The sequence below is a fragment of the Mobula birostris genome, chromosome 9, assembly GCF_030028105.1.
Source record: "Mobula birostris isolate sMobBir1 chromosome 9, sMobBir1.hap1, whole genome shotgun sequence".
Taxonomy (NCBI): domain Eukaryota; kingdom Metazoa; phylum Chordata; class Chondrichthyes; order Myliobatiformes; family Myliobatidae; genus Mobula; species Mobula birostris.
In genome coordinates, this window is record NC_092378.1 from 37,553,363 (window position 1) to 37,567,449 (window position 14,087).

Genomic DNA, 14,087 nt, shown 5'->3' on the forward strand with positions numbered 1-14,087 from the left:
TTAAAATGAGCAAAGCTTTTTCCACTCTGGGAGAATGCTGCTGCCAAGTGACCCAGATTTTCTGGGACAGATCTTAACTATATTGTTGATAGAATCAAATGATGTTTATCCATCGTGAACAATTTGGCAGACACTGCAGAAAACTGTTGCAGGTTTAAAAGTAAAAGATTTAATTATAGTGCAGAAAGAACAACAATGTCACCCTCATTCCCACAAATGGACAGGCTATGAAGTCTAACTCAGCTTCTTTTTTCAGTGAGATATGTTTTGTGTTAAATTGTTTATGTCTTATTTGCAAAGAATTTTCTGTATCAAAGAAAGAAATTAGTGCAGTTACATAATGCCTTCTACATCCTAACAATGTCACTAAGCAGTTTACAGATAATTAATTACTTTTGAAATATACATACCATTTTAGTGTAGAAAATGAGGCAAGAGATTTTCTCATAGTCAATAAGATAATGAGCAGATAATATGCTTTTAGTGACGGATAAATGGAGATTTGGAAACACTGCCAGAGAATGCTTTATGTCCACATGAGGGGCAAACAGCAGACTGAAACAGGGAACTTCCAAAAGTGCAGAGTCCCACAGTACTGCACAGAAGAGTTGGCAAAATTTACTGCTTAAGTTTCTGAGACAGGACAACTTATGATCTTCTAACTTCAGGCAAGAACGCTACCACTGAACCAAAACTAACACCAAAATCAGACACAGCAGAATGTCATTCTGCCTGCTCCACAATTCAAATGATGTTTTACCAATGTCACTTTCCTGAATTAATCCTTTCTTGCTCAATTCCAATAATATCCATAACTCTAATAATCTTGAGAGGTATAACAGAAATTAACACTCAAATTCAGGAGTGAAGATGGATCTTAAGTGTGATAATATATAATTCAATAGTCATTTAAAAGGTACTTCCCTGCGGGACTGATTGGTGATAGATACAATTTTAACACAGATTAAAAATAGCAGTTAAAATTAAAATTCAATGCAAAATCATAGGATTATCTTCCTTTTTTATTCAGATGCTGCCTTGGCTTACAATTGTTTTACAATATTTTCTGTTTTTTTTATTATTTGAACTAAACTCTCACATTCCTGATGAAATCTGTAATTGAACATCAACACAAATGTTTTCTCTTTCTAGTGTACCCTGAACAGCAGGAGAGGCAGTCGGCCATGTTGACAGATTTTGATAAGGAGACAACTCTCTAACAGTTACATGAAAGCAAACTGAAAAATGGTCAGCTTTTGTCCACAGTCCACCACTGTAGCAACAGTTGTCCTTCTGTTGCTAACATCAGCAGGTAGGAAGCTAATTGCAATTCATGAACTTGTAATAAATATTTATAACCATAGCGTCCTATCTGAGGACACAGAAGTAGCTTTCAATGACTTGGGATAAAAAGTGGGAAAGTATATAGCGCAGGAAAGTAACAGGTGTAAGCCATCAGGCTACTCAAGTCTGCCGTGCCATTTAATGTGATGACATGCTGGGCTGAACTCCCATTCTACGCAGTTGCACATTACTCTGAATTCATCAATCTTTCAAATGTTTATCTATCTCCACTTTAAATATTTCTAATGATCTGACCTCCACTACCCTCAGGGCAGACAATTCCCCTCTGAGAGATGAATTTTCACTGTGTATCTCTGTTACTGGTCCCTTATTTTGTAACTGTCTCTCCTTCGTGGGAAACACTTCGACATTTACTCTGTGAGATCCCCTTATGGTTTCATATGTTTGAACAAAATCACCCTTCATTCCTCTAAACTCAGAGGCAATCAGACCTAAACTGTCTAGTCTTCCTTGATGGGACAACCACATTATTGCAGAATTTTGCCTGGCAAATCTCCTTTGGACTAATGCAACCATATTTTTTTTTTGGGGGGGGGGGCGGGTAAAAGGACCAAAACTGTGTACAGTATTCCAGATGTAATCTCCCTAGCACCATATACAATTGTAACGAAACTTCCCTAGTCTTAAGTTTCAGCATCTCGAGAAATTTGCATGCCATTTATCGTTAACAGCTTGTTGGAGCTACCAGTGATTTCATGCTTAAGAATATCTAAATCAAGCCAAACTTCATCATTTGCAGTGTCTCCTTCCTTAAATATAAAAAAATACCTTTGACTCCTCTTACAGAAGTGCATGACCTCACACTTTCTCACAGTGAACATCATTTTCCATGTTCTCACCTGATCTATCGTAAACCCATTGCAGATTCACACCATCTTCAACATGACCTTCCACCTATCAGCCAACTTGGAAACCTTACATTTGATTCCCTCCTGCAGATTATTCATGTAAACAGTAAAATATTGTGGACCATATTACTATTCTCTGAATACTCCACTAGTTACATCTTTCCAGCTGAAAAGAACCCATTTATTTCAAATCTGTTTTCTGTGTGACAGTCAATTTTCAATCCATGCTAACACACTTCCTCTAAGTGTCTTGTGCTTTTAAGAAACTGGTGCATAAAATATGTGTGCTTTGTCAAATGTCTGTATCTAATATTCCTCTTTATAAATTCTCCCTGTCACATCCTCAAAGAATCTGAGCAAATTTTTCAAACATAATTAACCTAAAACATGTCTAAATTTGATTATATTCAGCTTTCCTAAAGGAATAGTTCGTCTTTGATTATTGATATATTTAGGGAGTTTTGGAAAAAAAATCCTTAACAGGCCATTAGGTTTCAGTGATTTGCCTGTGTTTACCCAAGCAAGCTTCTCTAATATTTTATCCTTTATGATCAGGACTTTTACAATTCTCTCTGTTATTTGAAATTAGTCCTTCTGTATTGTCTTCCATGGTGAAGATTGATGTAAAGAACTGACTTAATATAGCTGCAATTTCTTGTTATTAATTCACCAGCCTTGTTCTCTAGAGATCCCAAACTTACCTAGGCCACATTCTTCCTATTTATATATTCATAGAAATTATTACTCTTTGTTTTTATATTACCAAATAATTATTTATCTCAAAATCAATTTTCATTCTTCTTATAAGCTTATGTCTTTTGTTGCTGGATCCAAACATCTTCCCAGTCCCCTGGCCTGCTATCAGCCCCTGCAATTCTGTATGCCCTACTTTTCAACCGACCTAATTTATTAACCACAGATTCTACCTCTTTTTCATGATACCGTCTTTCTAATTGGGATAACTGCCTGCTGAGTGTTATGGGTGAGCTGTTCAACTACCTGTCATTGCTCATTTCCTGACCCGCCTCTTAGCTTATTTTCCCAATCCACCTTGGGCGCCTCCACCTTTGCACAATTGTGATTATCTACACTTTAAGACAAAGACATTGGTTTTGGTCCTGCCATGTCCACCCTCAAAATGCATCTGAAATTTTAATGTATTGTGGATAATTACTTGTTTTGAGAAAAAAATTAAAGGAAGATTATAGAATTGAACATCACATTACATGTTGAACCTAAAGCTTGTAATACAGTGCCCGGCTTGTAATACATTGCCAAATGATCACAAAGACCCAGGGGGTTAAACGGAGGTCGAAGTTACAGGGGGTGGGGGGTGATGTTATGTTTTGTAACTCCAGAATGTAATTGCGAAAAAAAAAACACATGGGCTGAAAATCTGTCTAGTTAATTTTTTTTCTTTAGTAGGTCACTCACATATAACATGGTGACGTAATAACGTATGCCATTCATCTGCTTCTTATGTAATGAATTATGGAACTATGTAAATAAAGAATGCTTAATCCAACAATACTACTCAAATATTACTGAAATATTGAATACACTGGTGGGGGGGTGCGGTGGTAACGGTTGTGAAAGAAAGACTGAGTGCAGTGCCTAACTTCTGATGCAGTATGGAGTAGAAGGTAAACAAGAAGTCTGGGACAGGGCACATCAGCCACTGGAAAAGCCATACTCCAGAAGCATAAAAGACAGACAGAACTTCTCCTGCCTTCCTTCAAGAGGAACAAGTATACACTTAGCTTTAGCTCCACCCGACAAGGATGACTGCTCACGACAGCAACCCATCAAACCAATTACTGTTAGTTGAATTCTTAATCATTCTGATCAATCTAACACACAGTCCAGAAAATATGTGATTCCCATTATAAATTGGGCCATCAAAATTATGTCAAATAATTGCAATTAATCACAGTTTTCATGAACTGCAACAAGAGTTCCATCCAGTTCATAAGTTCCAACACAAAAGCGGTCATTATATTTATTTCTGTACTTCAGCGTTTTGTCACAAACTTACCTGAAACATCACATAAAGGCTGGGGAGTGGAATTAAGAGTGGGTACTCACATTGTACCACTGGTGATCGGGTCCCAACAACAGCAACCACCACACCAGCTGCCCTCATCGTGTGCACTTCCCCTACTGCCAACTGACAAAGTGGGTGGAATCTATTCCCCATCAAAGATATATAAAATTTGTCAAGTGACTTGCAGGAAACACGCAAGGCTAATTAGGATTTGTAGTTCAAAAAGAGCAAGGTTCCTCAGTCATAAACACCAGATTCAGCAGATGCTGGAAACCTTGAGCAACACACACAAAATGCTGGAAGAACTCAACAAGTCAGGCAGCATCAATGGAGGGGAAGAAACAGTCAATGTTTCAGGCTGAGGTCCTTCATCAGGGCGCAGAATCCAAAATAAGAAGATGGGTGAGGGGAAGGGAAGGAGTACAGGATGGCAGATGATAGGTAAGACCAGCTGAGTCCTGCAATCGTCCACCTCCCTCCTCCCTTTTCCATTCCCATTCTGGTTATCCTCTCAACCCCATTCTCTCCTCATCTGCATATTACCTCCCTCTGATTCCCCTCTTCCTTCCCTTTCCTCGTGTTCCTCCGTCCTCTCCTGTCAGACTCCCTCTTCATCAGCCCTTTACGGCTTCAAGCTATCCCCACTCTCCCACCCACCTTCCCCCTCATCTGCCTGCTTGCTCTCCTCCCCAGTCCTCCCACCTTCTTAATCGGACTTTTGTCCCTTTCCTTTCCAGACTTGACGAAGGTCTCTGCCCCAAACTTCTACTGTTTATTCTCCTCTATAGCTGCTGCCTGATGTACTGAGTTCCTCAGGCCCTTTGTTTGTATTGCTCCAGGTTCCAGAATCAGCAGCTGACAATGGGTTGGTGAGGGCAGGGGATAATCATGGCACTTTCGAAACAGAGGCTGTTGGGGTCTGGCGAATGTCATTATAATTGCAGAATTATGCAAAGTTATTCAAGTTGATAGAAGCAATGGAAGGATATTGTATTATGTCAATGGTGTTAGTTTGGGAAGAGTTGACGTGCAGGTAGTCTTGAAAGTTCTCACACAGGTCACTGAAAGTAACTGTGAAGAAAAATTAATAGGTCAAATTGTGTCTGGCCTGAGAAAGATGATTTGTGTAAAGGTGCAAGGAAAGATTTGCTTTAACTACACAAGGCTTCATGGGGGTCATGTGGAGCTCTGATTTAGAATCATAAACCAGGGAAGATATGTGATACATTTGACTCATTAAATTCAAGCCAACCATAAAGCACCCATTTACACTAATTCTGTACTAATAATATTTTTATTCTAAACTGCCTTTTGCAACTGCAGATGCTGAAATTCTTGTCCTTTCACCTACTCGCTTCCCACCATTCAGTGACCCACCAGTCACTCCAAGTGAAATAGCAATTCGCTTGAATTTCTTCCAAGCTAGTGCACTACATGCAGTGTTCACACTGTGGGCTCCTCTATACTGGGAAACCAAACACAAATTGGGTGAGTGAAAACAGAACACTTCAACACAATACAGACCCTTTGGCCCATGAGGTTGTGCTGTACTAATGAAATTAATGATGCCTATTTAAACTAATCCCTTCTGCCTGCACATGCTCCATACCCTAAGATTTTTGCATATCTAAGATCCCCTTAAATGTTTCTATCATACCTGCCTCCACCACCACCCCTGGTAGCACATTTTGGGCACCCTTTGTCTCTTCAATTCTGGAGAAACACCTCCAACTTGTTTTCTCTTCCCACAGATGAAGCCTAACCTGCTGAGTATTTCCAGCATTTTGTTTTCATTTTAGATCATATTCTGTTAGCTTCTCTAATTCTTTACTCTACCCGCACACTAGCCCTTTCTGAATCACGCATTAAGATGTCCATTGGCATCTATATATTGGAGCTCTGTAATCTCTTACTATTTTTATAATATGATTTTATAAATGTTCTGTAAAAATCAACAAATTTCACATTTTCTTGCACATTCCAGTTGCCAGATCTTTGCCCACTCGTTTCTCTACATCTTTTTGCAGCCTCCTTCAGCCCTCTTCACAGTTTACTTTCCCACGTATCTTTCTGTAATTAGCAAAATTAACAGCCATATCCATAATGCTGTCATCCAAGTTATTTATGTAAATTGTAAAAAAATGACATCCCAGCACATTTTCTTGTGGTACATGCTTGGTTGCATTTTACCAACCAGAGGAAGTCCTGTTGTGTTTACTTTCAATCTTGTTTACCAGTCAGTCTTTTATCCATGCCTTTTCCAGTTCACCTTGATCCACAGTATGTTACTTTGTCAAAGGACAAAATTAGTCAAGCATGATCTCCCTTCTTCAAAATTACATTGATTTTGCATGATTACCATGAATTTCTGAGTGTCTAATACTTTTTATGAAAGAAGTTAGGTTCATTGGCTTGTCACTTCAAAGAAGCAACTTACACTTTCAAATTGATCATATTTAAAAAGGCATTAATTTCTATTGCAATAATCATATATAGTATTCATAATGATTAATTGACAGGCCTTCTTTAAATCGGCCTTCTGAAACTTGTGAAGCTAATAGACAGACACTCAAGTCCAATGTCTCCAGCACAATATGGCATATTCACAAAATGGTCTTGGGAAACATGGAATTATTTGTTAATAATTCCAGTTATTGATATGCTAAGATATTTAATAATTGCAGGAGTAGAATATTGATGGCACAGTTTTATAGGGGCCTGCTCATCATTGCGGCATGAGGTAGAGTGCCATTTTCAGGATGTTTTTACCATTTTTCCATGAAGATCTTAAAAATGACATATTTCTAAGCTTCTATTTAAAATCACACTATGCTCTTGAAGGATATTTTTGAAGGCTGTTAGATAGCAAGATACTGAATCATTAGCTTTTATGTTATTCCTGTAGGGCAAGCTGTATACAATAAATGATTCATTAGTTTGTCCTGATAGCTGGTAAACAAATGGCTTCATAGTAAAATATTATGAAAGAGCAACTGGATGATAAATAGGATGAGAAAATTGCCTAGCAGGTGTAGCCCAGTTGGACTCTGCATCTTGCTCTGCCATTTGATAATACAATCTTAGCCTCAACACCATATTCCCATTCTCCCCACATGCCGATTGACTCTCATGTACTTCAAATATCTCTCAGAATCCAGGTTGAATCTACTGAAGTACTCTGCCTCCACAGCTCCACAGGGTAGAAAATTCCAAAGATCATGACCCTCTGAAAGACAAAGTTCTTTTTCATCTCCAACTTAAATCAATGACTCCTTATTCTGAAACTAGGCTCCCTAGTTCTAATTACCCAAGATCAGAGAAATATTCAATCCTCATTCTCCCCACCTATCTGCCTCTCAGAATCTCATATGTTTCAGTAAGATTATGACTCATGCAGTGGGTATAGGTCAAGCTTGCTCAACCTCTTTTCATGCGTCAAGCCCTTAATTGTAGGGATCAACTGAGTGACAAGAAAATAAGATAAATAATATTTACAAAATATTAAATTTAACATGCATCTAATGAGATCTAATGCTCTGCTTTCTTTGAACAGTAATCTCAGCACATTTCCGTGTTTGTGAGCCTTATGCAGATATCAAGGGGCGATATCATTTTGGTTTCCACTGCCCACGCCTTTCAGACAGCAAAAGCTACATGTTATGTTGTCATCATAACAGCACTGTCTTCAAGTATTGCTGCAATGAGACCGAGTTTCAGGCAGTCATGCAGATGAACATGACGGGCCAGCCAGAGGGATACATGCATAAGTAAGTGCAGAAGCTCTTGAGATCTCGTCAGCTTCTTTGTCTCTTGATATAAAAAAGAATTGTAAATTCGTTAATAATAAGAAACAGTATTTTGTCAATGTTGTAGATGGAGTAATGAACATGGGCCTTAATTTTGTTTACCAGTTTAAATTGAGCAGAATACATGCATTCTACTCAATTCATGCATTAGCGTTACGGGAGATTGGAATTCCAGCTGGCCATCCAAATAGCACACGTTAATTAAAAACACAAGAGATTCTGTAAATGCTGGAGATGCAGGGTAACACATACAAAATGCTGGAGGAACTCAGCAGGTCAGGCAGCACCTACAGAAATGAGTAAAATGTTGATGTTTTGGGCTGAGACTATTCTTCAGGACAGGACAGAAAGATGCTGGAATGGAAAGGTGGGGAAAGGAGAAGCAGGATTAGCTAGAAAAATTATGGGTGAAGCCAGGTGGGTGGGAAAGGTAAAGGGCTGGAGAAGAAGGAATCTGAAGGGAGAGGTTAGTGGACCATGGGAGGAAGGGAAGAAGGAGGGACACCAGGAGGAGGTGATAGGCAGGCAAGGAGAAGAGGAAAGAGGCCAGAGTGGGGAATAGAAGAAGAGGGAAGGAGGAAAGGGAAGTTCTTACTGGAAGGGGAAATCGATGTTCATGCCATCAAGTTGGAGGCTACTCAGACAGAATATGTTGCCCCTCCATCCTGAGAGTGGACCTGGAAAGGAAAGCCTCATCCTGGGAACAGACGTGATGGAGATGAAGGAACCGCGAAAAGGGAATAGTATTTTTACAGAAGACCAGATGGGAAGAGGTATAGTCAAGAGAGAGAGAGAGAGAGAGGACGGAGTTGTCAGAAATGGACCAATTGTATTTAAGAGCAAAGTGGAAGTTGGAGGTAAAGTTGATGAAATTGATTATCACAGCATGGGTTCATGAAGCAGCACCAATGCAGATGTCAAAGTACTGCAGGAAGAGTTGGGGATCATTGCCATGAAAGGCTCACAAAATGGACTGTTATACATATCCAATGGAAAGGCTGGCATTGCTGGGGCCCAGAAAGTGGGAGGAGCCAAAGGAGAAATTGTTCAGGGTGAGGACCAGATGGAGGGGGGTTGTTGGTGGAGGAGAACTGGTTGATTCTTGTAATGAGAAAGAAGCAGAGGGCTTTAAAGCCTTCTTGATGGGGGATAGAAGTGTCTAGAGACTGGACATCCATGGTGAAAATGAGGCAGATAGTGCCAGAGAATTGAAAGTTTTTGAGGAGATAAAGGGCATGTGAAGTATCTGGATGTAGATGAGAATGGACTTAACCAGGGGGATAGATGGAACTGAGATATGTAGAAATGATTCAGTGGGTCAGGAGCAGGCAGACAACGGGCCTACCCAGACAGTCAGGCGTGTTGATCTTGGGTAGGAGGTAGAAATGAGCATTGCAGGGTAAGAGAACTATGAGTTTCGTGGCAGTGGTTGGGGGTTCTCCAGAGTTGATGAGGCTCATGATGGTGTTGGAGACAATTCTGTGATGATCCAGAGTGTGATCCTTTTCAGTGGGTAGGTAAGAGGAGGTGTCTGAGAGTGGGTAGGTAAGATGAGGTATCTGAGAGTGGGTAGGTAAGAGGAGGTGTCTGAGAGTGGGTAGGTAAGAGGAGGTGTCTGAAGTGGGTAGGTAAGAGGAGGTGTCTGAGAGTGGGTAGGTAAGATGAGGTATCTGAGAGTGGGTATGTAAGAGGAGGTGTCTGAAGTGGGTAGGTAAGAGGAGGTGTCTGAGAATGGGTAGGTAAGAGGAGGTGTCTGAGAGTTGCAGCCTGTCCTCAGCAAGATAGAGGTCAGTCCGCCACATTACAATAGCATCCCCTTTGTCTGCAGGTTTGATGGTAAGGCTGAGACTGATGCAGAGACAGTGAAGGGCAGATGTGCTCAGAGGGTGTAAGGTTCAAGAACGAGTGAGAAGGGCTGAAGTTGAGCTGGTTGATGTCTAAATCAGCAATCCAAGATGAAAGGATTCAGAGAAGGCAGAGACCCAGAGTAGGGTGTCCATGAAGAGAAGGAGGGTTGAAGATAGGAGAATAGGTCATCAGTACAGGGTGGGTAACTCTTGCCAAAGAAATGGGCTTAGAGATGGTGGCAATAGAAGAAGAGCTCAATGTCATGGCGGGCTCGAAACTCATTGAGGTGCAGGCAAAGCAGGACAAAGGTAAGGCCCTTGCTGAGGACAGAACCTTCTGCCTCAGGGAGGGGAAGGTTGGAAAGAATGGTGAAGATACAGCAGGGATTAGAGTTGGGATTAGAGGGGCAAGGAGAGTTATTGGCGTTGCAGTAGTAGGGAGGGTTGGGGTTTTCAGGGAAGGTAGGAAGGGTTGAAGATGGAGTATCTGACTTCTCAAGAGGTGATGGGGGAGCCTGAGAGACCCGGGGTTGGAGAGTGATGGTGGGGAAAGGGGTGCCTGAGGTCCTAGCGACAACAAGAAAAACTTCAACCCAAAAGGCTGGCAGCATAGGTCCGGGCTGCAGCCAAAGCTAGAGACTGCATAATTTTCAGCCTGGAGATGTCCAGGGTCATTGGAGCTGGGGTTGGTGATGATTGTATACCCGGTTCAGAGGAGTCCAAGGCTGTCGGACTGGATTCAGAGTTGGCAGGATCTGTAGTCCTGAAGATGTCCAATCAAATTGAGATCCAAGCGGGAGGTGGCAGGAAGAGTCCAGGGGCATTGGAACAGGAGTTGGAGTCTGAGGGATCCACAGCTGGAGACGGGTGATCTTCTGATCCTTCCTGGACACAAGAATGGCGAAGAACTTGTGGTTGAAGGCATGGATCCAGTGGAGGATGAAATGTAGGAGAGATCTATGACAGGTGAAGGAGATAGAGGCCGAGAGCTGTGGCAGAAACTGGGACAGAGTCCTCAGGTGTCTCCGCACAGCAGAAAGAGAGGCATGTAGAATTCAGGGGGAGAAGCAATCAACTGAACGTAGTTACCCGGGATCCTTGGTGGCCCCAAGCTGAGAGGCCTGAAAATGGAGCTGGAAGTCATGTGGTATAAGATGGAAGCGAAGACAAGTTCCCAGGAAGGATACATGGCTGTGGTAGTGAGTCTGGATGAGTACATGGTCGAAGGGCCAGAGAGCAGCAGAGATCATAGAGGGGGAGCAGAGATAGATTTAAACTTCTTCAAGGTAGTCATTCCTCGAAGAGACTTCGCATTGGAGCAGCAAATCCAAACCACAAGAGAAACTGCAGATGCTGGAAATCCAGGGCAACACAAACAAAATGCTGGAGAAACTCAGCAGGTCAGGTAGCATCTACGGAAGTGAATAAATAGTCGACGTTTTGGGCTGAAACATTGACACACGGATCAATCTGGATTAATTAGGTGGTGGTAGGGTGAGATGGATGTTGGTGGAAACAAATTTGCAGAAAGTGGTGGGATTATGTATGCCTCTTAAAAGGAATACAGTTTTGGGTTTCACAAGTTTGTCTTTTTTAACTAAAATAATTCATCATGCTGAATCCCTGAATCTGTGCTAATCACAAATGAGAGAATATTAGCCACAACCCAGATAAAAATCGACCAGTTCTCCGACGTAATTTTGTTACTGATCAATGTAAAACTGATGTGTGTTAAACTCTACATGCATGTCTAGTTCCACATGTAACAACTGGTTAATCGGGCAAAAAGATTTCCAGAAACTTATTTCACCATGAGCTATAGTCTTTAGGAAGGAATATGGCACCATTTGGAAAAGGGTAAAATAAGGCAAGTTATTGATTTGATTAGATATTTAAAATTTCTCTACAAATCAATTTTAAATTGCCAGAATAGAGTGTGCAAGGGAAATGTTTGGTTATTATTTCTTTTAAAATTAAATACATTTGATTATCTTCTCATACATTAATTTTCATAAATTTTCTGTTTAACTGTAAAATGTACGTAAGTTACTTCCCTGGTCCTAATAGGTTATTCTGCTGCTTTTGGTGGTTAAGTATGAGTTATTGCTTTCCATTTTGTATCTCTGATCACTTCCATTGCTTTGAGTGAAAATGGCCGATCAAATGAAAGGAAGCTTCAGGATTATGGTCAAAGAGGTTCATTATCCAGTGTATCACACACAAAATGCTGGAGGAACTCAGCAGGTAAGGCAGTATCTACGGAGAGGAATAAACAGTCAATGTTTAGGTCTGAGACCCTTCATCAGGACTGGAAAGGGCAGGGGAAGAAGCCAGAAAAAGCAGGTGAGACGAGGTGAAGGTGTACAAGCTAGCAAGTGACAGGTGAAGCTAGGTGAGAGGGAAGGTGATTGAGCAGGGGAGGGAAATGAAGATGGAGGGTGATAGGTGGAAAAGGTGAAGGTTTGAAGAAGAAAGAATCTTCTTTATTATCCATCTGGATGTAGAAGTGGTGCTATTAATTCTGCACATTAAGCACTCAATTAAATAGAAAAGAATGGTATTTCAAAATTAGAAATGATTATGCTGCACCTAGATGAGGATCCAGATGGAGATTTATTAACAGTATATGGATTTAAATAATATATCATCTCCTTATTTAAATAAAGTGGAATTCATCTGGAACATTATACCAGTATAACTTCTGATTGGAGTCAATACTCCATTGGCTGCTGAAATCTGCCTATGACAAAATTACTGTTCAGTAGCTGTAACGAATATCCTTTGCTGGACTTATATGCTCTGAACTGTGTCTCATATTCAGGCTGACAGACACTATATGCCTCATCACAGTATCATACTGTATCTCTCATGATTGGACTAATAGATGTTGAACTCTCCTTCTCAATGCTGGACTAGGAGGCATAAAACTCTCTCACCACTGAACTGAAAGGCAATGATCTGTCTTTTTCATTGTTACACCAACTGAATACTCTTACTTATTGCTGACTGACATATGTTGAGCTCTCCCTATTATGGTCAGGCCAACAAACATAGAATTGTCCCTCTCATTGTTGGACTGACAGATTCCTACCCTTCCCTGTCGTCGACAGACTAATAGGCACCAAACTCTCCCTCTCACTGTAGAACAGATGAGGTGAGAACTGTTTCTTTCTCCTCCTCCTCCTCACAAAGAGCTAAATGCTTTCAATTCAAACTCTATCAAGTGCTTCAGATTTGCAAAGATATATTTGTATGCTATAAAGTAAAAAGCTTGGATTTTCCTACTTCGAAATGTCAGCAGTCATGCTTTCTATACTGAGCTACCCTAAGACAGTTTCAAGTCTTCTGCATGACTACTGCTTAATGCAGAATTACCAAATTGCTGTTGTTGCTTTAGCTCTCATTCTCACTCTACTCTGTTTGCAATCCTCTCCATGGAGTCAAGGGAAATGACTTAAATTAATTCATATTTAAAAAGGTTTTGTCAGTTCATTATTGATTGCAAAATTCCAGCTAGATAGTTAGTCATGCAAAAAAACATAACAACTGAGTTTCAAATGGCATAAATACTCTGGCTTTAAAAATGTTAATTATAATATATGAGGATTATGATTTACTCAGATAACTGAAATATAATAGATTTTAAATAATTTTCTTTATTCTGTGATGTAACCCATATTTCATTCTCTATCTTAATCAAATTTGTATGTTCCAATATATGTTCAGAATTGTAAATGCCCATTATCTTTCCTGTTTTGCTGTCTGTGAGAATTCTTTAACTTCATTCTTAGCTATTAAATGTTCTGATTAAGGCACTAACCAAGGACAGCAATCAACATCCTAAAAGGGAAATTCCGTGCCACTGAGCTCAATGGTCATTGTGGGAAGCTTTTTTTCTTTGAAGGTCAAGTGCAAATGTCACTGCTTGCCAAACTCCAAGCCAATTAAATTTATAGCATTGCCATATATCTTGGCCATTAACAGATGATCTACTCAGCTTAATCCCAGTCCCTACCCCTCAGCCTGTGCACAAAACATAGAAGTTTAAAGATATACGCAAAAACGAGAAAATCTGCAGATGCTGGAAATTCAAGCAACACACACAAAATGCTGGTGGAACACAGCAGGCCAGGCAGCAGCTATAGGAAGAAGCGCAGTCGACATTTCGGGCCAAGAC

The 14,087-nt window shown here is 40.5% G+C and overlaps 1 protein-coding gene across 6 annotated transcripts in view; it reads left to right on the top strand.

The window, feature by feature from the left end:
• The window catches only part of LOC140203361 (protein shisa-like-1), a 200,179-nt gene that overhangs the window by 147,361 nt on the left and 38,731 nt on the right, over nt 1-14,087 (top strand). For all 6 annotated transcript variants that reach the window (XR_011887346.1, XR_011887347.1, XM_072269405.1 and 3 more), the window contains exons 2-3: nt 1,153-1,312; nt 7,811-8,024. Coding sequence is in view for 4 of the 6 variants with exons in the window: in XM_072269405.1 (XP_072125506.1) it covers nt 1,246-1,312; nt 7,811-8,024 (281 nt within the window). In the remaining 2 variants the exon portion in view is untranslated. The remainder of the gene's footprint in view (nt 1-1,152; nt 1,313-7,810; nt 8,025-14,087) is intronic.